General features: G+C 39.6%; 1 protein-coding gene across 4 annotated transcripts in view; it reads left to right on the top strand.

Annotated features, from left to right (window-relative positions):
• GDA (guanine deaminase) overlaps positions 1–23,894 on the top strand; it is a 122,942-nt gene that overhangs the window by 31,591 nt on the left and 67,457 nt on the right. For all 4 annotated transcript variants that reach the window (XM_003407387.4, XM_064291224.1, XM_023544749.2 and 1 more), the window contains exons 2-4: positions 16,769–16,857; positions 19,312–19,483; positions 22,628–22,715. In XM_003407387.4, coding sequence (XP_003407435.2) covers positions 16,769–16,857; positions 19,312–19,483; positions 22,628–22,715 — 349 coding nt within the window. The remainder of the gene's footprint in view (positions 1–16,768; positions 16,858–19,311; positions 19,484–22,627; positions 22,716–23,894) is intronic.

Raw genomic sequence — 23,894 nt, 5'->3', positions numbered from 1 at the left:
TTCATGGGTATAATTGTTTACTTTATAATCCAACCTATTATTTGCATGAACAGTGACCACCAGGAGTGGTTTCAGTTCCAAGTTCAAAGGGTATCATGGGGCAGTAGTCTCAGGGGTTCTTCTAGTTTCTGTTGGTTCAGTAAGTCTAGCCTTTTTTAGAAATTTGAGTTTTGTTCTGTATTTTTCTCCCTTTCTGCCCAGGGCCTTCTATTATGTCCCTGGTCAGAATGGTTGGTAATGGTAGCCAGGCACCATCTAGTTCTTTTGCTCTCAGGCTAGATGAGGCTGTGGTTCATATGGACTCCTGTGTCCTTTTGACCAATCTCCAACTATGTTTCTTAACACCTCCTTACTTTTTGGCACAAAATTATGTTTCCAGATTCATCTTACACTTTGCCTGCCCCAGACCTAGAATCATCCCTGGAATCACCGTGGTTCCTTTTAGCAAAGAATGGTATTCTAAAGTTGCTGATTGCTACTTGGTGTCATTGATTCTAGGATCTCTTAGCAGACAGAGCTAGGAAGTACCATATTTTTATGCAAATAATTGTGTGCCTTCTACGTTTGTTTGCCAACTGCACCCTTTATCATGATAAGTATTTTCGTAAGCACCGCTATGCCAATTTTTTTTTTCATGTTGCTGTAAAAAAATTAGCATAGTGTACTTACAAAAATATTTCATTGGGGAAGGGCACAGTTGGCAAACAAAGGTAGAAGGCATGAGTTATTTGTGTAAAATACGGTATATGTATATATACATATGCACTCTTTTCTCTTTATTACATTATCTATCCAAATTAAAAACCATGACTTAATGCCAGTACCTCCAATTCAAATCCAATACCACAGGGTTTATTCTAGCCTTTTCCCTTTTGCTCTTTAAAACTCAGGGAGCCCTGGTGGTACAGTGGTTAAAGTGCTCGGCTGCTAACCAAAAGGTCAGTGGTTTGAACCCACCAGCCACTCTGCGGGAGAAGGATGTCGCAGTCTGTTTTTGTAAAGATTTCAGCCTTGGAAACTCTATGGGGCAGTTTTACTCTGTCCTATGTGATCACTGTGAGTCAAAATCAGCTCAGATGGCAGTGGCGGTTTTTTTTTTTTTTTTAATGGATTTACTTAAAAATCCTTTCTGAGAAACCTGTCTCTCATTATTCACAATATTTTCATTTATTTGCTTATTACTCCTATATGTAATCAATCTCGTGACCCTTGTGGCTGCCTCCTCAGCCCCAGACTTGCCCACACCATCTGCCTCCTTGACTACCGCCTCTTCAGCCCCAAGTCCACTGGTCTCAGCCTTCTCCGCCTTACCACCTCCTTAGCCCTGACTGCCTTCTTGCTCCTGACCTTGCGAGGCCCACCAGCCCTAGCTCTTTCAAGAAAAGAGCAGACAAAGGAAAAGCACCAATAAACATTTTATACAGAAAAAAAGAAAGGAGAATTTTTGTATGAAAATGTGTTTTACAAAAATTAGGATAGTGTTCGATAACACTCAGCCTGGAGCCAGACTTGGTTCAGATTCTGTATTTACACGTACCAGCCTTATATTTTGGGCAAGGTAGTTACCATCTTTGTTCATAAGTTTTCGTAGCTGAAAATCGGGCCAGTGATATTACCTGCCTCATACAGTTCTTGCAAGGTTTAAACAAATTAATACATGTAACATACATGAGACAGCGTCTGCCACACAGTAAACATTTTCACGGATTTTTATTAAGAGATAGCCTATCGTTTTGAAATGTTGTTTTATTTTTCTAATAAAATGATGTTAAATACCAAAAAAATTGTTCATGAGGTCTTCTGTAGAGATCAGAAGAGTTACTGAAGTTACTTATTTCTCTATCAAGAAATATATGATTTCCAAAGCAAAATGGGGCTTGGTGAGGCAACCAGAGCTACTCTTCCCAGGGTATTTTGATCAGGCCATAGGGTGAAAGGCAAAGTTAAAAGTTATCACCAGTTGCAAACCAATTATACATGAAAATAAAGTTTCCTGGAAATATGGTAATGGCACAGAAATTGTGTCAAATTATGAAATTTTAATTTATATGTGTCTTTTTTAGGATACTTGTGAAATGGTGGGAGGAGTAGCAGTAGCAGAGTCATGGGGGATAAAGGGAATCAAGAGCAGCATCAGCCCAAAGCTGATCCGACCTCCATCTGCCAATCTTTTTACCAGCTCTGACACCAGCCTTCCCTCCTGTGGTACTCTCTACTTCTCTTCTGGGTTTGTTAAGTCATTGCAATGGCCACACAGAACTCATAGACCATACTTAAAATTAATTATCTATTAAGGAAGTAATGGGATCAGGTTCAACAAGCTACAACTCAGGAGTAGGAGCAGGAAGCATATAGGCAAAGTCTCCCCTCTTCAGTGCAGGACAGCTCTCTTAGCTCCTTTCAGCTGTGCAGGCCTCTTCTCAGCCCCCTGAGGACAGGCCTCCTCTCAGCCCCCTGAGGACAGGCCTCCTCTCAGCCCCCTGAGGGCAGGATCCCCTCAGCCCCCTGAGGACAGGCTCCTCTTGGCCCTGCTCTCTGTCACCACCGGCTCTGTTATGGGGCTTCTTCCAGGCCTGTTGCGACTAGCCCTACCATTGGGACTCTTCCTGGACTGTTGCTGTCAGCTCTGTTGCTGAGCCCGTTCTGAGACTCTTGCTGTCTTCAGTGATAGAGGCCTTGACTTGTGGTACAGCTCTTTTAGGAAGTTCCTTGCCTACGCTCTCTCAGTGCTTCTTCTATCTTCTTTCTTCCTTTTGCTCCTGTCTGCCGCTTCTCTTCCTGTGTCTTTCTGTCTCAAAAACTTCTGTGGAGTTGGCTGCATATATATACAAACTCCTTGTCAGTTTCAAGGCATGGCCCTTCCACCAGGGCCAAGAATTTACCAATCCCCTCTTAGGAGGCCACAGACACTTTTTGCATAGTCTACTGACCAGTCCCTGAAAGGTGCATACCAATCATAGGATAGGCTGCAGCCCAGCCAAAAAACCCACTGTCATTCAGTCGATTTTGACATAGCAACCCTACAGGACAGAGTAGAACTGCCCCATAGGGCTTCCAAGGAGCAGCTGGTGGATTCAAACTGCTGCCCTTTTGGTTAGCAGGCAAGCTTTTAACCACTGCGCCATCAGGGCTCTAGTACCAGGCAAAAAGTAAACCACAAGTTGTTTATGGTTTACCCAGGAATAGCAATCAAACCAGATAAAAGTAACAAGCTCTCTGGGGTCGAAAACTAAGGCAAAGGTGACTCCTTGGCACTTAGGGAAAAATTGTTGCAAGCTGCCCTTCCAAAGAGCAAAGGCAAAAGGCCACATAAAGGAACTCATTTCATGCCATATCAGGTTGGCAAACTATGGCCATTGGCCAAATCTGGCCTACTGCCTCATTTCATATGGCTGAGAAATAAGAAAAGTTTTTACATTTTTAAGTAGTTGAAAAAGAGTTAAAAAAAAAAAAAAAGCAAACAATATTTCAAAGAACCAGCTTTTGGCTTTGTTAATTCTTTCAATTGTTTTTCTGTTCTCTAATTCATTTAGTTCAGCTCTAATTTTTATTATTTGTTTTCTTCTGGTGCCTGATGGATTCTTTTGTTGCTCAGTTTCTATTTGTTCAAGTTGTAGGGACAGTTCTCTGATTTTGGCTCTTTCTTCTTTTTGTATGTGTGCATTTATCGATATAAATTGGCCTCTGAGCACTGCTTTTGCTGTGTCCCAGAGGTTTTGATAGGAAATATTTTCATTCTCGTTGCTTTCTATGAATTTCCTTATTCCCTCCTTGATGTCTTCTATACCCCAGTCTTTTTTCAGGAGGGTATTGATCATTTTCCAAGTATTTGATTTCTTTTCCCTAGTTTTTCTGTTATTGATCTCTAGTTTTATTGCCTTGTGGTCTGAGAAGATGCTTTGTAATATTTCGATGTTTTGGACTCTGCAAAGGTTTGTTTTATGACCTAATATGTGGTCTATTCTAGAGAATGTTCCATGTGCGCTAGAAAAAAAAGTATATTTTGCAGCAGTTGGGTGGAGAGTTCTGTATAAGTCAATGAGGTCAAGTTGGTTGATTGTTGTAATTAGATCTTCCTTGTCTCTATTGAGCTTCTTACTGGATGTCCTGTCCTTCTCCGAAAGTGGTGTGTTGAAGTTTCCTACTATAATTGTGGAGGTGTCTATCTTGCTTTTCAATTCTGTTAAAATTTGATTTATGTATCTTGCAGCCCTGTCATTGGGTGCATAAATATTTAATATGGTTATGTCTTCCTGATCAATTGTCCCTTTTATCATTATATAGTGTACTTCTTTATCCTTTGTGGTGGATTTAAGTCTAAAGTCTATTTTGTCAGAAATTAATATTGCTACTCCTCTTCTTTTTTGCTTATTGTTTTCTTGATATATTTTTTTCCATCCTTTGAGTTTTAGCTTGTTTGTGTCTCTAAGTCTAAGGTGTGTCTCTTGTAGGCAGCATATAGATGGATCGTGTTTCTTTATCCAGTCTGTGACTCTCTGTCTCTTTTTTGGTGCATTTAGTCCATTTACATTCTGCGTAATTATAGATAAATAAGTTTTTAGTGCTGTCATTTTGATGCCTTTTTATGTGTGTTGTTGACAATTTCATTTTTCCACATACTTTTTTGTGCTGAGGCGTTTTTCTTAGTAAATTGTGAGATCCTCATTTTCATAGTGTTTGACTTTATGTTAGTTGAGTCGTTACGTTTTTCTTGGCTTTTATCTTGAGTTATAGAGTTGTTATACCTTTTTGTGGTTACCTTATTATTTACCCCTATTTTTCTAAGTAAAAACCTAACTTGTATTGTTCTATATCGCCTTGTATCACTCTCCATATGGCAGTTCAATGCCTCCTGTATTTAGTCCCTCTTTTTGATTATTGTGGTCTTTTACCTATTGACTTCCATGATTCCCTGTTTTGCGTATTTTTTTTTTTAATTAATCTTAATTTGTTTGTTTTTGTGATTTCCCTATTTGAGTTGATATCAGGACGTTCTGTTTTGTGACCTTGTGTTGAGCTGATATCTGATATTATTGGTTCTCTGACCAAACAATATCCTTTAGTATTTCTTGTAGCTTTGGTTTGGTTTTTGCAAATTCTCTAAACTTGTGTTTATCTGTAAATATCTTAATTTCGCCTTCATATTTCAGAGAGAGTTTTGCTGGATGTATGATCCTTGGCTGGCAGTTTTTCTCCTTCAGTGTTCTGTATATGTCGTCCCATTCCCTTCTTGCCTGCATGGTTTCTGCTGAGTAGTCTGAACTTATTCTTATTGATTCTCCCTTGAAGGAAACCTTTCTTTTCTCCCTGGCTGCTTTTAAAATTTTCTGTTTATCTTTGGTTTGGGCGAGTTTGATGATAATATGTCTTGGTGTTTTTCTTTTTGGATCAATCTTAAATGGGGTTTGATGAGCATCTTGGATAGATATCCTTTCGTCTTTCATGATGTCAGGGAAGTTTTCTGTGAGTTCTTCAACTATTTTCTCTGTGTTTTCTGTCCCCCCTCCCTGTTCTGGGACTCCAATCACCCGCAGGTTATCCTTCTTGATAGAGTCCCACATAATTCTTAGGGTTTCTTCATTTTTTTAAATTCTTTTATCTGATTTTTTTTCAGCTATGTTGGTGTTGATTCCCTGGTCCTCCAGATGTCCCAGTCTGCATTCTAATTGCTCGAGTCTGCTCCTCTGACTTCCTATTGCGTTGTCTAATTCTGTAATTTTATTGTTAATCTTTTGGATTTCTACATGCTGTCTCTCTATGGATTCTTGCAACTTATTAATTTTTCCACTATGTTCTTGAATAATCTTTTTGAGTTCTTCAACAGTTTTATCAGTGTGTTCCTTGGCTTTTTCCGCAGTTTGCCTTATTTCATTTGTGATGTCTTGAAGCATTCTGTAAATTAGTTTTTTATATTCTGTATCTGATAATTCCAAGATTGTATCTTCATTTGGGAAAGATTTTGATTCTTTTGTTTGGGGGGTTGGAGAAGCTGTCATGGTCTGCTTCTTTAAGTGGTTTGATATGGATTGTTGTCTCTGAGCCATCACTGGGAAACTAGTTTTTCCAGAAAATCCGCTGCGTCCAGTCCAAATCCCGGCGGGATGGTTCCCCGGCTGGGACGCTGCTCTTCCTGCTCCAAGACCAGTCACTGCCTCCCGGGGACTTCTCCTACCGGCTGCGTCCCACGCCGCCTGCGGAACCGGCTGGTCCCCCTCCTGGGGTTAGTTCAGGGAGGTGGAGCAGCTCTCTGTGCTTGTGCCGTACCTGACTGGTACGCTGGCTCCAGGCTCTGAAAACAATCGCTGCTTCCCCATATTAGTTCGTTCTCCGTCTCTAAATCTGTGTTTGTTGTTCAGGGTTCATAGACTGTTATGTATGAGATTGATTCACTTGTTTTTCCGTGTCTTTGTTGTAAGAGGGATCCGAGGTAGCATCTGCCTAGTCTGCCATCTTTGCTCCGCCTCCAAATGCAAACAATATTTCATAACAGTGAAAAAGATATAAAATTCAAATTTCAGTTTCTGTAAATAAATTGTATTGGACACAGCAATACCCATTTATTTATGTATTGTCTAGAGTGACTTTCAACTTCCTTGCTAAAAAGGCAGAGTTGAGAAGTTGCAACAGAAATCATACGACTTGTGAAGCCAAAATATTTACTGTTCGGCCCTTCACAGAAAGTTTGCTGATTCCTGGTTAATACTATTAGAGAAGCATTCATAGAGGCTCAGAAGAACCTCTGGGAAGATGTTGCCCTGGGTCTAGTTCAGCAGGTACTCCTGACTTGCCCTCTGACATTGGCAACATAACCAGACTTTTCTCCTCAACTATATGATGAGAATGTTGGACCAGAAGACCTAAGTCCCTCATGCTACCCTGGTGCCTTTGTAACGTGCTTAGCTCCAGTCTGCCTTTACAGCCTGACAGTTTTATTGTTTTTTCACAAAAGCAATGTCATTTCTTTCTTTTCCATTTGTTGTGAATTCAGCTAACATAACAATTCTCATCTTTGTCCAGAAGCTTCAGAAATCTTTGAAACTGCATATTTTTATCTGATTTTATTTCCCATTACAGTGCCTAAGAGTGGATTTTGTGTAATGGGTTGCAATATATGTTCCCTTATTTTGCTGGATGGCTGAGCTATTTCAGAGTGGTCTAAAGAGGAGTTTACTCTGTTCCATAGCAACAAGCCTTTTGCCCAAAATTGCCATCTGGTGTTTGAAGCCTCTGTTTTGCAGAGATTTTTTTCATTAGCTGACAATCATTACTCGTCTGCTTTTGGCTTTAGTATACCTGACATTCTCACTATTGCTCATCTTAAGTAGTCTTCATTTCAAGAAGTGGAGCACTTGGAGTTTTTTGCCCAACAGAAGGGACTCAGCTACCTCATCTGGAAAACAAGAGCCTTGGACGAATGGGTTTTTGCTGGCTGGAACCATCTATGGTTTTATGAAACTTGTTTTTTTATGACTTGTGTACATTATTGACAGGCCTCCTAGACTGTGACTTAGGAAGGTGGCCCATAGGACATACTAGGCACTCATTAAATGATGAATGACTGAATAGGGGAATGAATAGTGGTATAGATTGAATTGTGTCCCCCCGCCAAAAGATATGTTGAAGTCCTAACCTGGGACCTGTGAGTGTGAGCCTATTTGGAATAAGGTGTTTACAGAAGTCATCAAGTTAAAATGAGGTCATACTGGAGCAGGGAGGGTCTTAATCCAGTATGACTGGTGTCCTTATAAAAAGAGGAAAAGAGACACAGACTGACAGAGGAAAGATGACTTTGTGAAGGTGGAGGCAGAGGTTAGAGTGAGGCATTTATAAGCTAAGAAATGCCACAGATTGCCAGGAACCGCCAGAAGCTAGGAAGAGGCAAGGAGGGTCTTCCCTAATGTCTTCAGAGGGACCAAGGCTCTGCTTGCCACCTCCATTTTGGAGTGTCAGGAGTCCCTGGGTGGTGAAGATGGTTAGTGTTCTTGGCTGCTAAACAAAAGGCTGGTGGTTCGAGTCTACCAGGAGGCACCTCGGGAGACAGGCCTGGTGGTTTACATCAGAAAGGTCAGCCACCAAGAATCCTATGGAGCACAGTTCTACTCCGGCACACATGGGGCTGCCGGGAGTTGCAATCGACTTGACAGCAACTGGTTTCACCTCTAGAACCGTGAGGATATACATTTCTGTTGTTTTGAGCCACCCAATTTGTGGTACTTGCTTATGGCAGCCCTGCCAATGGCTACGTAAGCCCACACCATCTCAGAACAAAAACCATTGCCCCATGAAGGAAACATCGATGTTATTTTATGATTTTATCACATTCCTTTGTTTTCTGAAATATTTTTAGAGATTTCATAAAAATGAAATGAACAGACCATACATACCATGACTTAGAAGACCTTGGCTACCTCCACAGTCTGATATCCTTCCCCTCATTTTTCTAGTCCTTTTAATGTATCCCTGCTGGCGTCCCTGGTATTTCAAAACATGCCAAGCACATTCCCATCCTGGGGTCTTCACATTGGATGCTCTTCCCAAGATATCCAAGTGGTTCATTCCCTCCCTTCATGCAAATCTCTGCTGAAACATCACTTCTCAGAGGGACCGTCATACCCCATACTTTATTATTACATCCATTTTCCTTTATTTTCTTCATAGCTCTTTCTACCATATGTAATGTATTTTATGTTCCTCTATCAATTTATTGTTTCTAGTTCCTGGAAAAGTGTTCCTCACACAGCAGGAACTCAGGAAGTATTTGTTGTGTGAATACATAAATATGAGCAAGAAAAAACATCTATTAAGTACTTGATTTGTAGATTAAAGTTCTTCCCAACCCAATGCCCCAATGTTATTTAAAGTACACTCTTTCCATAACACATCTTGTAGCGTTTTGTCTCTGTGCCTCTGCTACTATCATATTTCCATCCCTTTTCCTCCAACCCTGAATGCTTATCAAGCATCAAATCCTACCCATCACTGTTTGATTCTGCCTTTTCTTTGGAACCTTCGCTTACCACACCCGCTGTCTCTCCATCTGAGCCGGTGGAAGCTTATTGCACACCCTGCTCATGCCCTCCTCCATCTGATTCATTATCTGCCTTTGTGTGTCCTAAATCCCCAACTATAGCTCTATGAATGGAGATTGTAATTAATAATAGAATTTAAAATAGAATTATCTTTATTGTTTTGGCTAGAATAAAACATTTATTATTAAAAAATTTGAATCCAAAAAGGTGTTAAGATGAAAATAAAAATCACCCTGAAATTCTACATAAAGAAATAATAGCCATTGTCAACATTTAAACACAACCCCCCCACACACACCTTACTCTTAACAAAAATGTGAATATATACCATCATGTTATTTAGTAACCTACATTTAAAAAAAATCTTAACATTGTATCAAGGATAATTTTTCATTCAGTAAATATGTCATCACTGTTACTTTTTTTATTGTGGTAAGTATGTATGTAACAAAACATTTGCCATGTCAACATTCATCACACTTACAATTCAGCAACACTAACTTACGTTTATTATGTTGTCCAACCATCACCGTTGCTTTTAATCACTGCAGTGTTTAGTTTTATTTAACCAATCCCTTATTGACTCTGAGATCGTTTGCAGTTTTTCACAATTGCACGTGTGTGGTGTACATTTTCGAGGTAGATGGGGTGGGAGATTTGAAGAGAGGAGAGATTTGAAATCGTCACTGTGAAGGGCTAGAACATTAGTTGACTTTTTTTTTTGCTAATGTGTCTCCTAAAATAATTTTTAAAAACTTTGTACCCTTTTGTGGTTTTAACAGTTATATTTTTTCTTAAATTTAAATGGTTATAAAGCCTGCAATTTCTGACAGATTGTATATAAATATATATAGAGGTGTGTTAAAATTGAATGGCAATATTATTTTTTAAATGTATCCAATGGATACATTTATATATCCATTTATCCATTTGGAAACCCTGGTGGTGGTGTGGTTAAGAGCTACAGCTGCTAACCAAAATGTCGGCAGTTTGAATCCACCAGGTGCTCCTTGGAAACTCTATGGAGGGAGTTCTACTCTGTCCTATAGTATCGCTGTGAGTTGGAATAGACAGCACTGGTTTTTTTTTTTTTTTTTTAATCCATATAAATGTATATGCTTATATATTTATATATATTATATGTAAAATAATTTGATAACGGCCTTTATCCATTTTTTTTAAATCATGAAGTAGCTGTTCTTTAATGATTTGAAATGTTACATAGCCCCCTTTTCTTCTTGAATTAGTAATTCTATTCCGCTTTCCTTAAAGAGTTTGTACTAATGTAATAAACCTTTACAATTGAAAGTCTTTTATTGATCAACCTATCACGTTTCTTTGCAATAAAATTCGTGCACATAAACTGAAATGTTTAAAATTTCCTGGGACCATAATGAAATTAAAAAAAAAGTCTATATTACAAAATTTGAAAAGTAATTTGTTAAGTGCAAAAGGGCTGTGTTTTCCTCAAACTAGTTAATATATCTATGGATGAATGTTACTTATTGATAGAATGAAATAGAGGGTGGCATTACTTTTTCTATTTTTCATTTTTTTAGGTGGAAGTGGTGAGAAATGTTTTCACATAAATTAAGTAAATGGGAATAGAAGGAGTTTTGTTATAGCAATATTTCTCAATTATTTGAACTCCTGAGTTACTTGCTAAAAATTGTATGTTGCTCTCTCACCAAAAATATTTTTAATGACCTGTCAGTTGATAAGTAACTTGGTCTTCCTTCAGTTTTATTGACCGTAATGACCACTATGCTAGAGAAATAGCGTCCCAGGGACTGTTGGGAGCCCATTTGAGTTTGGTGACGGTGGATAGTCCATCTGCTATGTTGTGTGCCTTGCTCCAACATTGCTTGACTACTCAGATATAACCCAGAGCAAAAGAGATTTGAGTTCAGTCAGGGTTGGAATTTTGTCAGATGTGTGTTAAATAAAAGACAACAGAAGTAAGAAATAATAGATGGTGGAATCTAAGCTGGACAAGGAAAGTAGTAAAAGGAGGGTGCTGGAGGACTGAGAGAAAATCAAAGCAGGGCTCAGTCAGGTGGTTGAAATAGCAAATGGAAAAGAAAGGAGAATGTGATCAGAGCCTGAGATGTGTGACACCTGGTTTTGGGGGCAAAGCAATTATGGATCATGAACAAGTCCAAGGTGTGAGCATGGGTGCAGTGGCTCATGGAAGTGGAACAAGTCACTGAGGTTGACTTCACTGACAATGAGTATTAGAAGAGTTGTCCATGTTGATATTGAAATTATAAGCGATGAAGACAGGGCTTGGAGTGGAGAGAAAACTGTGAGCCAGGCATCAACAAATTTAGAGAATGAGAAGGTTGGTAGAGGAGAGCATCAATGAGAGAGGAAAGACGGTATACCTGAAAAGGGCACGTTGCAAAGGAACAGATATGTCTATTTATAAGAAGTTGGAGAAAAAATGGTTTGGAAATAGCCATGAAGTAACAGAAGGTACCAAACTCACTGCCTGGCCCTGGTTTATGATAACCTATTTGGTAAGCATAGCATCCCTGGGTGGTACAATGATTAATGAGCTCAGCTGCTAATAGAAAGGTTGGCGATTTGAGTCCACACAGAGGCATTTCAGAAGAAAGGCCTGGAGGTCTACTTCAAAAAAATCAGCCATTGAAAACCGTGTGGAGCACAATTCTACTCTGACACACATAGGTTGTCATGAGTTGGAGTTGACTCCATGGCAACTGGTACTGAAAATTTGATAGGCATAGGGGCAGCCATGTCCTTGAGGGACAGCACCAGGAAAAGCTCAACATAGATGCTGAAGATGTAGGGGAGTTTGCTGCTTACGGAGGGACACTAACAGAAGTCACAGTGATGCGTTTTGATAGGTGAGGGGCTTGGTCAAGGTCAAGGAGTGTAGAGCTCTATGATGGTAATGGGGCAGATCAAGATCCCTGGTGTGTACCCAAGGGGCAGGTGGATTGTAGTTTGGGTGTTGGCTGAAAAAAACAGGGATGAGGGGTAGGTGGATTTATTCCAGCAATCTTTGAGAAGTTGGGTCTTTGCCTAACTCCTAAACTTCTGCTATGAATTGACAGAAGACATTTCCCAAATAATGAAGTCTTATGTGTTACAGATACTTTGAATTATTTTTTAAAATATACTTTTGCTTTTTACTTCCAGCATATCATTTGGGATATTTTTTGCATCTATGTTGTTAATTAACAAGTAGCATTGGTCTGAAGCTCTCAGGACCTCTTTCCATAGCACAGACATTACCTGGTCTTAGTGAGTTTGAAAGGACTTCGCTATGAAATTCACTGAACCTGCGTGGTCCAGTACTGCAGCCACGTGTGAATACGAGTACCTGAAGTGGGGCTAGTGCAACTAAGGAGTTAAATTTTATATTTTAAATATATTTACATTCGCATTAAAAAATTTATACTCATTTCAACTTTGGAAAAGCTAAGTGTGTTTGGAATAACCTGGGTATGTGAATATCCTCTTTTAAAATTTCATGGGACCTAAATGCAGATCAGACACTTCTGATGAAAATTTCGTGACCAATTTGGAATGTACTTTAAATGCAAAATACACCTTGGATTCAAAGACTCAGTACAAAGAAACAATGTAAAATTAGTAACTTTTATATTGATTCTAGGAGCCCTGGTGGTATAATGGTTAAGCACTCAGCTGCTAACTAAAAGGTTGGTGGTTCAAACCCACCCAATGGTTCTGAGGTAAAAAGACGTGGTGACCTACTCCCGTAAAGATTATACAGCCTAGGAAGCTCTGTGGGGCAGTTCTTCTCTGTCACATCGGGTCACTATGAGTGGACATGGACTCAACGGCACCTAACAACAACACATTGATTCTGTGTTGAAATGGCAAACTTTTATATATGTTTTGTTAAGTAGAACATGTTATTAAAATGAATTTTACCTCTTTCCTTTAACTTTTTAAAAAATATGGCTACTAGAGAGTTTAAAACGACACATGTGCCTTGAATTCGTGACTCCCATTATATTTCTGTTGGACAGCGCTGTGCTGAACTGTGAGCTTTCGTTAAGGAAACGTCCTTAGTTTCTTCTGAAGTTATGGGTTAATTCAGCTTTTGTATTACTTTAGAACAAATTTTTATCATTCATATTGTCCTCAAAAATAATTTATTTCAAGTATGTTTCAAATGTGTGAGTATAGTGCTTTACAAATGACATTTTTATTTACAGTTTTTATAGTAAATCAGGTCAGAGATACACTTACAAATTCTGTATTTTTTAATTAATTATGTATCTGCTTTGAGGTTTTTTTATTCCTTTTTTCCAAATATTTTTAGGACTCTCAAATCACTTTTCCTTAATTGATCATGTATGCTTTTCATTTTCACTTTAGACCAGTATCCTTAATTATTTTTTCTTTAAAGGTATCTTAATGATTGAAGAAGTCAATATTGACCTTATTTTCTCTTCAGTTCCACAAACAGGTTATTTTTCCTGATGTGTCTTGACTTGCTTCTAATTAACTAGATATATTTTATCAACCAGTTTTATTTCATGTTTCATGAAACATTTATTCTCACTATATTACATTAAAAATATGACAGGAATTTCCTGTATAAGTAATTTATTCTTTCTTGTCCTTTCTAGCTTTACAGTCCATTTTAATAGAGAAAGCTATCACACTCTACTTACAAAAGATTTAATAATAGACATCATTTATCTAGCTTTTAACATGTTTCAGAGATGTCCTTACTTCACCAGAATTATTATACTTAGCCTTCACAATGTTGTTGTTGTTGTGGTTGTTATTGTGTGCCATCGAATGGATTCGGACTCATAGTGACCGTATATGACAGTTTCTGTCTTAGTCATCTAGTGCTGCTCCAGGGGAGGTCTTTCTCTGTCAGCTCTAGAGCAAGGTCTTTGTCATCAATCTCTGGGAAGCTCTTCTGGGAGCTTCTCAGTGCAGGAACCTCTGGTCCAAACGACATGCTCTGCTCCCAGTGCTGCTTTCTTCAAGAGGCCAAGGAACCAGGAAGCAGAAGCTGAAGAGACCAGGAACACAGGAAGCCAAGCTGCCTCAGTCTCAAAGGGTATGACCATACCCTCTGGAGTTTCAAAAGGTGGAGCCATGGCCTCCAGTGTTTCCAAGGGTGGAGTCACCACTCAGATGGACTAGGAGAATGGTACGCCTAAAGCCAAGGGAGCAGAGTTGCTGTCCTAGTGGGCCTGGAAAGGTAGATCCAAAACCCGGAGCTGAGGGGCCTCTACTCAGAATCTGGAGAGTGTGGCCAATACCTAGAGTCTAGAGGGCAGGGTCATTGTGTCAGTGGTCTCAGAGAACAGAGGATTATTTTCAAGCTTTGAGGGCTAATGTAATGTGTTCTACTGACTTGTTTGATGTCTGTTATCCCTTCTTTCCCTCCAGTTTTTCCCATTTGTAATGGAAATGTCTAACGTGCCTATTCCACCATTGTACTTTGGAAGCGGATAAATTGTATTCTAGATTTCACAGATGAGATAGAATTTTTGGATTTTGGACTTGGAGCTGATTTAAAACTTTGTCTATGATATGATGGGATGAATATATTTTACATATAATGAAGACCTTCCTCTGGGGCCGACAGAGAAAGCTTTCCCCTGGAGCTGATGCCCTGAATTTGGACTTCTAGCCTACTAGACTATGAGAGAATAAACTATTGTTTGATAAAGCCATCCATCTGTAGTATTTCTGTTATAGCAGCACTAGATGACTAGGACAGTTTCCTAGGCTGTAAACTTTATAGGGGGAGCCCTAGTGGCACAGTGCTTGGCTGCTAATCAAAAGGTCAGTAGTTTGGACCCACCAGCTGCTCCGTGGGAGAAAGATGTGGCCATCTGCTTCGGCTTCCATAAAGATTTAGTCTTAGAAATGGTGCAGTTCTATTCCGTCCGATAGGGTCGCTGTCAGTTAGAATCAACTCCATGGCAACGAGTTTGGTTTTCTTTTTTGGCTAATCTTTATAGGAGCAAATCTCCAGGTTTTTTCTCCTGCAGAGCGGCTAACGGGTTCTAACCTCCAACCTTTTGGTTAGCAGCTGAGTGCTTAACCATTACATCACCAGGACTCCTAGTCCTCACAATAGCCCTGTGTACTATGTACTGATGTTACCCGTAGTTTGCAGATGGGCACCAGACCAAGAAACATGAAGAAACCCTGTGAAGGTCACCCAACTATTGGACATGGGCTTCAGACCTCACAATTAAAGGTTGCTGTTTTACCTCACTTCACTGTAGTGTCTCTTACACACAGAACTAAAAAAACACAGCAGACCTCTTTATAGTAGATGTCCAGCATCAAAACATCAGCATAGTTCATATGGAAAATCAATCGTCAGACAATTTTTATGTGTGATTATATTTGTTGTTGTTGTTAGCTGCTGTTGAGTCAACTTTGACTCATGACAACTTTATTTACAATAGATTGAAACATTGCCTAGTCCTGTATCATCCTCACAATCACCAGCACGTTTGAGTCCATTGTTGCTGCTATTGTGCCAGTCTATCTTACCAAGAGTCTTCCTTGCCCTCGCTGGTCCTCTACTTCACCAAACATGATGTCTTCCTCCAACAATTGATCCTTTCTGATGTACTGTCCAAAGCAAACAAGCCAGACAATGTTCTGTTGTGACCCATAAGGTTTTCATTGGCTAATTTTCAGAAGTAGATCACTGGGCCTTTTTTTCTAGTCTGTCTTAGTCTGGAAGCGCCACTGAAACCTGTCCACCATGGGTAACCCTGCTGGTATTTGAAATATCAGTGGCATAGTTTCCAACATCAGAGCAACACTAAGCGACCACAATACCACAGACAGACAAACAAGTGATGGCAATTATATTTAATGTTAATAAGTTGCCCCATGATTTCACTACCACTGCACTCTAGTCTTGGATTTCCCAGCACAGCTAACTAAAATATGTGCTTAATCTGCTGTGAGGTAATATTTCTATAACCAATTTTTTCCTTTAATCATTTTCAGAGGTAGGAGGGAAATAGATATTAATTCACCATTTTTAATACCCTGTATCTTCAAATTATAGATTTGAATCCTTACTTATTTCTATATAGGTAGTCCCCAATTATGACGGGTTCCATTCTGACAACTCTGTCATAAGTCGTTTCTGACGTAAGTCGAATACCTCTTTTTTTTTTTTAGTTTTCATTATTATTGCCCTTTGTTATCAATATCTTTACAAATCCAATCTTTATTTGTCTTTGGGGGTTGGAAACATTGCATATAAAGTTACAGATACATTTTAGTAATACATACATAAAAAAATACACAAATCATAAAAATTTACTCTGACGATGAAGAAGAGTTGGACAACATTGGCATTTTGTCAGTTGCAGTAATAACTCCACTTGTGGAAGGTTCTGGATCATCTGGGTTATAACATCAGCAAATTACATGCTGCAACATTGTTAAGATGTACAAAAAAAGACTGTTGTAAGTGCGGTTTGTCGTAACTCAAATGTGTTGTTAATCAGTGACCACTTGTACTGCAGCAGAAAAGGAGAAATTTTACCACTTTATTCTTCTGGTGACCAAAGGCACACCCTTCTCTGTTTTATCTCTAAACTCAATCCCATTTGTTACCAAAGACCTTGGAAAATAGCTCAGCTACAGTGTAGTCTCTTTAAAAGATTTAGATATTTAATGGCAACCAAGGCTGAGGTTCATTAATTTGTGACCCTTTTCTTTTGCTCTTTCTTTTAAAGATAATGTTTGTAGAAGAAGCATCTGAACAAGAAAAACTGGCCAAAGAGTGGTGCTTCAAGCCATGTGAAATAAGAGAACTGAGCCACCAGTAAGTCATGGCCAACTTCTTTCCTTCTGCTTGATGCTATTAATTAAACTCAGATTACAAGAAACCTGCCTGAGAGACAAGGATGCTTTTTGTTTTTGGAAAGGCGAGGTGGGAAGGAGAAGATAGAGATTAGGCAGCTGAAGAACAGAAACTTTGAGAACTAGAGGCTGTCATTAGTCATTTATTTCTTTGACAAATATTTAGTGCACCTACTATGTACACATACTAGGATCTGGAACTGAAAAGATCTACAAGGTCCTTGTCCTCATAAGACCTACAGCCTATGGCAGACACAGACAGTAAACAAGTAATCAGATTGTTAGCACCACAGGGATAGACTGATACTTTCTATAAAGAAAGTAAATGGGGAGGGGGGCTATGATTCCAAGAGCAACCAGTGGATTCGAACTGCCAACCATTTGGTTAGCAGCTGTAGCTCTTAACCACTGTGCCATCAGAGCTCCAACATGATATAGATAAAACATTGGAGGGGAAGGAGGAACAGGTATGCTGACAGCATGATTAGGGTCTGCAGAAGTGTGTTTAAGCTGAGATTTTATGTTCCAATTACTTTTAGTGGTTTTTAATATTTGTATAAGACATGTTTGTTGTAATTGGCCCACTTCTTCATAGCCATGTTAGCTGTTTTACAACAGTAAAAATCATTTTTAAAAATCAAATATTTTATCTTGTGTCAGGACAAGTGTGTTTGCAGAGTCAGTAGAACTGGTACTTTCACTCGGAAAACACTTGTGTAACTAGGGATGTAACTTTAGTCATGTAGTTCAAGGAACATTGAACTTCGAATTCAAATACTTAATTTGAATCCTTGCACTACAGCTTTCTAGCTGTTAGATCTAAAGCAAGTCACTCTCCTCTTTGAGCTTGCCTTCTCTACAAGCTTTTAAACAAAAGCATTGTCGGAGGTGAGTATGAAAGTCCCTTCTCGTGCTGAGGCTCTGTGAATTGGGTTACCCCTAAAGCTTTGCAGCAGAGGGGCTGGTCATAGTCCAGAGGAACAGAGTTTGGTTACAATTGCAGCTGTATTCCCATCTCCTACCTCCTTCCCTCTCCCTGCTGTCTCTCTTTAGGCTTGGAAGCCCACTGGCAACGGGCATGGAAATTTAATGCAGGAACTTCTGACATTACCTTCTGCTTCCTCTTACTAGATTTTCATGAGAAGAGATGTTGAAGAAAAACTGACATTTATAGTCACCTGCGCGCATGCCTTCGGGATAGAGGGATTAGAAGGAGGTTTGGGAGGTGGAGTGGATGAACATATCTGTGGGTCTTCGCATCCTTTTGCTCCTTTTTATGAGGCTGCTTTTGGAGTTAAATCCATGGAAAGTGCAGATCCCAGGGGCCCTGTAAACACTACATACAGAGAAGCAGTAAGGCAAGAATTCACACTTTGGTGGAAGACTGAGGCCTATAACAGAAAGTCATATTTAAAATGCAAAGGGATTCTAATATCAAACACAGAATATGAGCAGTTGAATTTCTTTATGTCTCATGATTAAAATACCGTAGAAAATGATGTCTCTGATAGTATTTTTTAATAGACTTGGCCCAATACCCAGGTATGTAGAGGCCTATCTCAGCACCAAGTGGATTCTTAAAAAGTGAAAATTATAACTGGAGCACTGTGGGCAGTCCCTGGATGGCAAAAACAGTTAAGTGCTTGACTAGTAGCTGAACGGTTGGTGATTCAAACCCACCTAGAGGCACCTTGGAAGACAGGCCTGGCAGTCTGCTTCCAAAAGGTCACAGCTTTGAAAACCTCATGGAACAGTTCTACTCTGTACATATGGGGTCGTCATGAATTGGAATGGATTCAACTGCAGCTAACAACAACGGTGGGCAGTGTCTTGGCAGGAGTGGATCAGATTACGGCCAAGGGCTATAGACAAGGTTTGTAGTGCTGGGATTAGGGTGAGATGAGCGAGTCATTTACCATAGGAACAAAATTTAAGCTGGGAGGGGGGGTGTGCGGATAAAAAACTCGGTAATCAAGACAAAATATTTTAATGCAATAGCTTTAAAAATCAAAATTAATGCAAAAAATCCATGATGAACGAAATAACCCACATTTTAAATAAAGAAAAGCTGTTATCGTTTGTTTTATGCCCTTGTGTTTTTATGCAATCTATTTTCAAAAACCAGCCAATGAGAACCGTGTCGTTAACAATGGAACATTGTCTGATCCGCAGTCAATCAAGGAGATTGCGTAGAACCAGGCAATGTTTCGTTCCATTGTTCATGGAGTCCCCAGGAGCTGAGGCCGACTCGACGGCAGCTAACGACAACAAAATAATAGGAACATTTACGGTTGTCTGATGTTTCAGCTGTAAACCTGTGTGCTGATCTATTAAATCCTTGTCGAGATAAAATGTGATGTAAAGATACGGAAAATGACTAAAGATGTTATTATTTTCCTCTCATCTTAATTTCCAGTGAATTCTTCATGCCTGGACTTGTTGATACACACATCCATGCTTCTCAGTATTCATTTGCTGGAAGCAATGTAGACCTGCCACTTTTGGAGTGGCTGGCCAAATACACATATCCTATAGAGCAGAAATTTCAGAGCGTTGACTTTGCTGAAGAAGTATATACCAGAGTTGTCGTAAGTATCCTGTTTATGAATACTGGTGTATCACGTTCTGTTATCTATACAAACACCCATTTCTCTGGGCAGATTTAAATGATAAAATACAGGTAGTTAAAGCCAGATGGACCATAGGGAACTTTTAGTCATTTCACAGTCCAGGGAGTTTGTGACCCCCTCACTTACGTAACTGATGAGCGGCAAAGAGAGAACTTGAACGCAAGTTCCCAAATCTCCACTCTTATGGGCTCCTACCTCTTAGGTATTACTTTACCAAATTTGGGTTTAATACATATACATATAGGGTTTTTTTGGGGTGGGGTACATATACGTGTTCTGCTATTCCTGCCAATCCCCGGTGCTGTTCTGAGGGTCATGTGGAATAGCTGTGTGACCTTTGGAAAGGTCTATGACTCTCTTCTCAATTGCAGCAGTAAAGATAATAGTGCCTGCTTCATAGGATTGTTAAGAGAATTAAGCAAGTCAGTATTTTTGAGAGTCTTGGAATAGTGCCTGGCACATGATAAGTGTTGTATGTGTTTGTTTTTTAAAAAAAAAAAACTCAAAAAATTAAAATTAAAATGTCAAATGACTGTTAGAAGGACATCACACTATTTTGGTAACTTCCCAACTAGGGAAAACAGAAGGGTGCCATATTGCAGGACACGTGGAAATGTGACTTGAGCATTTGCACCACTAGAGGGGACCATGGGGCCAGTTTAGTCATTCAACAGTGGCTGTAGTGGTTGTAGTGCCAACTGTGTTTTGAAGGCTCTGATAATGTCCTGCCTTCTACTCTCTTAAGAAAAACAGCTTCCTTCTTTCAAGTCCAACCCTACTCCCACCCACTCAGCCACCCAAAACAGCCTCTTTAGCAGAGAAGTGAAGGCTGCAAGATAGCTTTTTATCTGACTGCTGACTCCTGTCATCCAGGATGCTTAGTCTGGACACTGCTAGTTGTTTGTAGGATCCATTGATGATTTTTCTCCTAAGGCATTGGCTACGTGATGGTGACAGTATTACAAGCCTTACATAATGACTTACCCAGTCTGCCAGTTTCTCTGGTCGTTCATCTTCAAGCCTTGAAGGGTAAAAGCAAGCGCGAACATTTACACGCTTCCCTTGCTTCATCACAGATTCAGTGCAATTGTGGATCTTACATATTTAGCCTGCATCCACATGACACAAGAAAAACTGAGAAGGACTAAAGCTGTGTATTAAGTTGCTGGTGCACTATGTTAATAACGAAGTGTGTTAACCACGCCAAATCTTTTTTATTCTCAACATTTATTTATACCTCACATTATTCTAAAAAGATCTTGAGATAGCTTAAAATTGCATAGTATACCACAAAAGAAAATTAGTCACAAAATCACAGCAAGGGAAAAAATGAGGAGAGGAAACCTAAAATAAAACCGAGGGGAAAATGTATGCTTTGGGGTCTATGCATTTGTTAGAGTTTGCCACAAATTTGGCTTTAAGTTTTTAGCAGCTGATCCAGAGGGGGAAATCAATTGTGAAATTTATATTGCATATATGATTAAAAAGAAAATATTTGTTAAGGTAAAGGATATGTATTTGTCGTATTAAAATTTAAGAAAATTAACCCCAATAATGTGGGTAGAGTCTGTATTGTCAAAATGTAGCTCAGTAAACTTAATAAAGTCCAAATTTATCTGTCTCTGACATGTAGAGGGTTTGAGTATGTAGGACTATCTGTGTTTCAGGCAGAGCTCCGTAAATATTACTTCTTACATCTGAGGTATGTTAAGTATCTGTTTAAGCATTTGATGTCAGTGAAGGAGGTCAGGTTTTACTTCTGACAAGCCTTTGCAGTGCAAATACCTCTCTTTCTGATTCCAGGCAAGCCCACACATTTAACAGTTGGGTTAGGTGAGGGTAATGTTGACATCTGTGTGAGACAGTTGAGGCTGTTAACCAGAACCTGTCCCTAGGCTGAAGGCTTCCTGTGTCTATGTCAAGGGTTGCTAAAGAAGGTACCTATGAATAGAACCGAGATTTCTTTTGTATGCCCTCTGCACCCCTGAATAAAGTCCTAGACTTGAGCAATCAGGACTCCAGCATGTTGCTCCGTGGATGATGACTGTGATTATTGAATTGGCGAGTTATTTGAAGTATATATTAGCAAACATCTCCTGAGATTATTTTTTTTTAATCTCAGCAAGTCAACCTGAGAGTATCTACCTTTAAATATTTTAAACTAGGTGAGAGGTTGCAGATTCAAATTGGACTGAAATGAACTCAAAAGACTAGAAAGATAAGGAATCTGCCCAAATTGTAGTCAAAGGACAGGACAGGAAGATCCGGTCTTGGTGAATGTGCAAGCCAAACTACTTGTAAATATTCACCCAGGTAATAGAGTGAATATACACGTGCTGCGGGGTCATCAAAGATTTAGCAGATAAGTAAAGATAAATCCAACTAATTTGAAGAAGGTATCAAGTCATTAAGATACAAGGTGAAACGAAGGAGATCAGACCACTTTTTTTTTTTTCTTTCCTATTTTGCCTCACAGGAAATTATCTAATCTGTTAAGAGGCCATTGCTACTAACCTTGACGTTCATAGTCCTCTTAAATTGGGAATCTATTTTGAGCTCCTAAAGCTTGGTCTCAAAACCCTTCTTGACAAGAATCGAAGGCTGAGGCAAGGTCGGGAAACACGGCAAACAGTCTGGTGTTGCTTCTGGTAGATTTCTACATAAATGGTAAAAATACAAAATAGTCATTAATGGAGTAGCTCCACTAAAGCTCGTGAACTCCTAGTGCTCAACAGGGGCCCAGGGAGCCTGGGCACAGACTGTAGGAAGAAGGATAACCAAAAAACCAGTTGTATCACTCCCAGCTGCAGCAGGGTTTGGTAGACTTAACCGATCCTAAGAAATAAGGAATTGATACCATTTGATGAATTCTGAAACGGAATCGTGTGACTCTAGGAAATCAAAAGTATCAACTTATCCTCCAGCTAACACTTCCAGAATATAAATGCTTTTCCTATTTCTCTTATAACTATGTTCCATGTCAAGATGGCATACCTTTAAATAAAAACATTTTAAAATTAAAAACTAGAATTCTGTCTTCCGTATATGCCATGTGACTTCTTTGGGCACACACGATTCATGGTTTTTGTGATTTATTTTTAGCGGAGAACACTAAAGAATGGAACAACTACAGCTTGTTATTTCGGAACAATTCACACTGACTCATCCCTGCTCCTCGCGGAAATTACAGGTGAGCAGATGAAAGCTTGATTTATGGGCATATCAGGCAAAGACAGCCAGATCATACCTGGCAACAGTTTATACTTGTGGGCAGTACTTTTATTTGGTAAAATTTGAGCACTGCATTTCTTATGGGTAATTAAATGCCCTGTATTACAATGGCCCTTGAATGTTTAATATTGTTAAAGTAATTTGGTTATTTCCTTATGGCTTTTGATTCCAGACTCATGTCTACGGGTCTGCATTTTGTGGATTCATTTAGCTTTTTAGATTTACTAATTCTAGCTGCAGCAGCACTTATAATCAATAGACGTGTCTTGGCTATTGTCTAGACTCAGGACACTGTGCTAGATGCTGGGAACATGGTGACACAGAAAGTAGTCTCTGCCCTTGAGGAGCCAGATGGGACACCCATGCACAGTGATTAATAACTGTAGTAACAGGTATAGTGCTGTTACTGGATGCCTGGCCACCACTCATCTGTCAGTTTGTTGTACTGTGATGGCTTGCGTGTTGCTAGGATGCTGGAAGCTATGCCATCAGTATTTCAAATACCAGCAAGGTCATTCATGGTGGACAGGTTTCAGTGGAGCTTCCAGACTAAGGCAGACTAGGAAGAAGGACCTGGAAGTCTACTTCTAAGAAACGGGCTGCTGAAAACATCATGAATAGCAGTGGAACTTTGCCTGATATAGTGCCAGAAGATGCGCCCCTCAGGTTGGAAGGCACTCAAAATACTATTCCGAAAGAGCAGCTTTCTCAAAGTAGAGTTGACCTTAATGACGTGGATGGAGTCAAGCTTTCAGGACCTTCATTTGCTGAAGTGGCACCACTCAAAACGAGGAGAAGCAACTGCAAAGATCTATTAGTGGACGGGGCAGCGTTTCGTTCTGTTGTACCCAAGGTTCGTTATGAGTTGGAACAGACTCGACAGCACCCTACAACAAGATGCCTGGCGTCCTGTGAACCATTCTACATAGATTATCTCTGCTTCCTTGAAAACAGCCTTATGAGACAGTTATTAATGTCCTAGTATTACAGGTGGATGAACTGATGCACAGAGAGATTAAGTAATATACCCAAGGTCACACAGCTAGTAAGTAGAGCTGAAACTGGATTCAGGCTGGTAGTCCCAACATTTCTACCCAGTTCAATGCCTGGAAAGAGCCCTGGTGGTGCAACAGTTAAG

The sequence above is a fragment of the Loxodonta africana genome, chromosome 9 (assembly GCF_030014295.1).
Source record: "Loxodonta africana isolate mLoxAfr1 chromosome 9, mLoxAfr1.hap2, whole genome shotgun sequence".
Lineage (NCBI taxonomy): Eukaryota > Metazoa > Chordata > Mammalia > Proboscidea > Elephantidae > Loxodonta > Loxodonta africana.
Note: the sequence above shows the minus strand (reverse complement) of the source record. Positions and strands in the feature narration are given on the sequence as shown.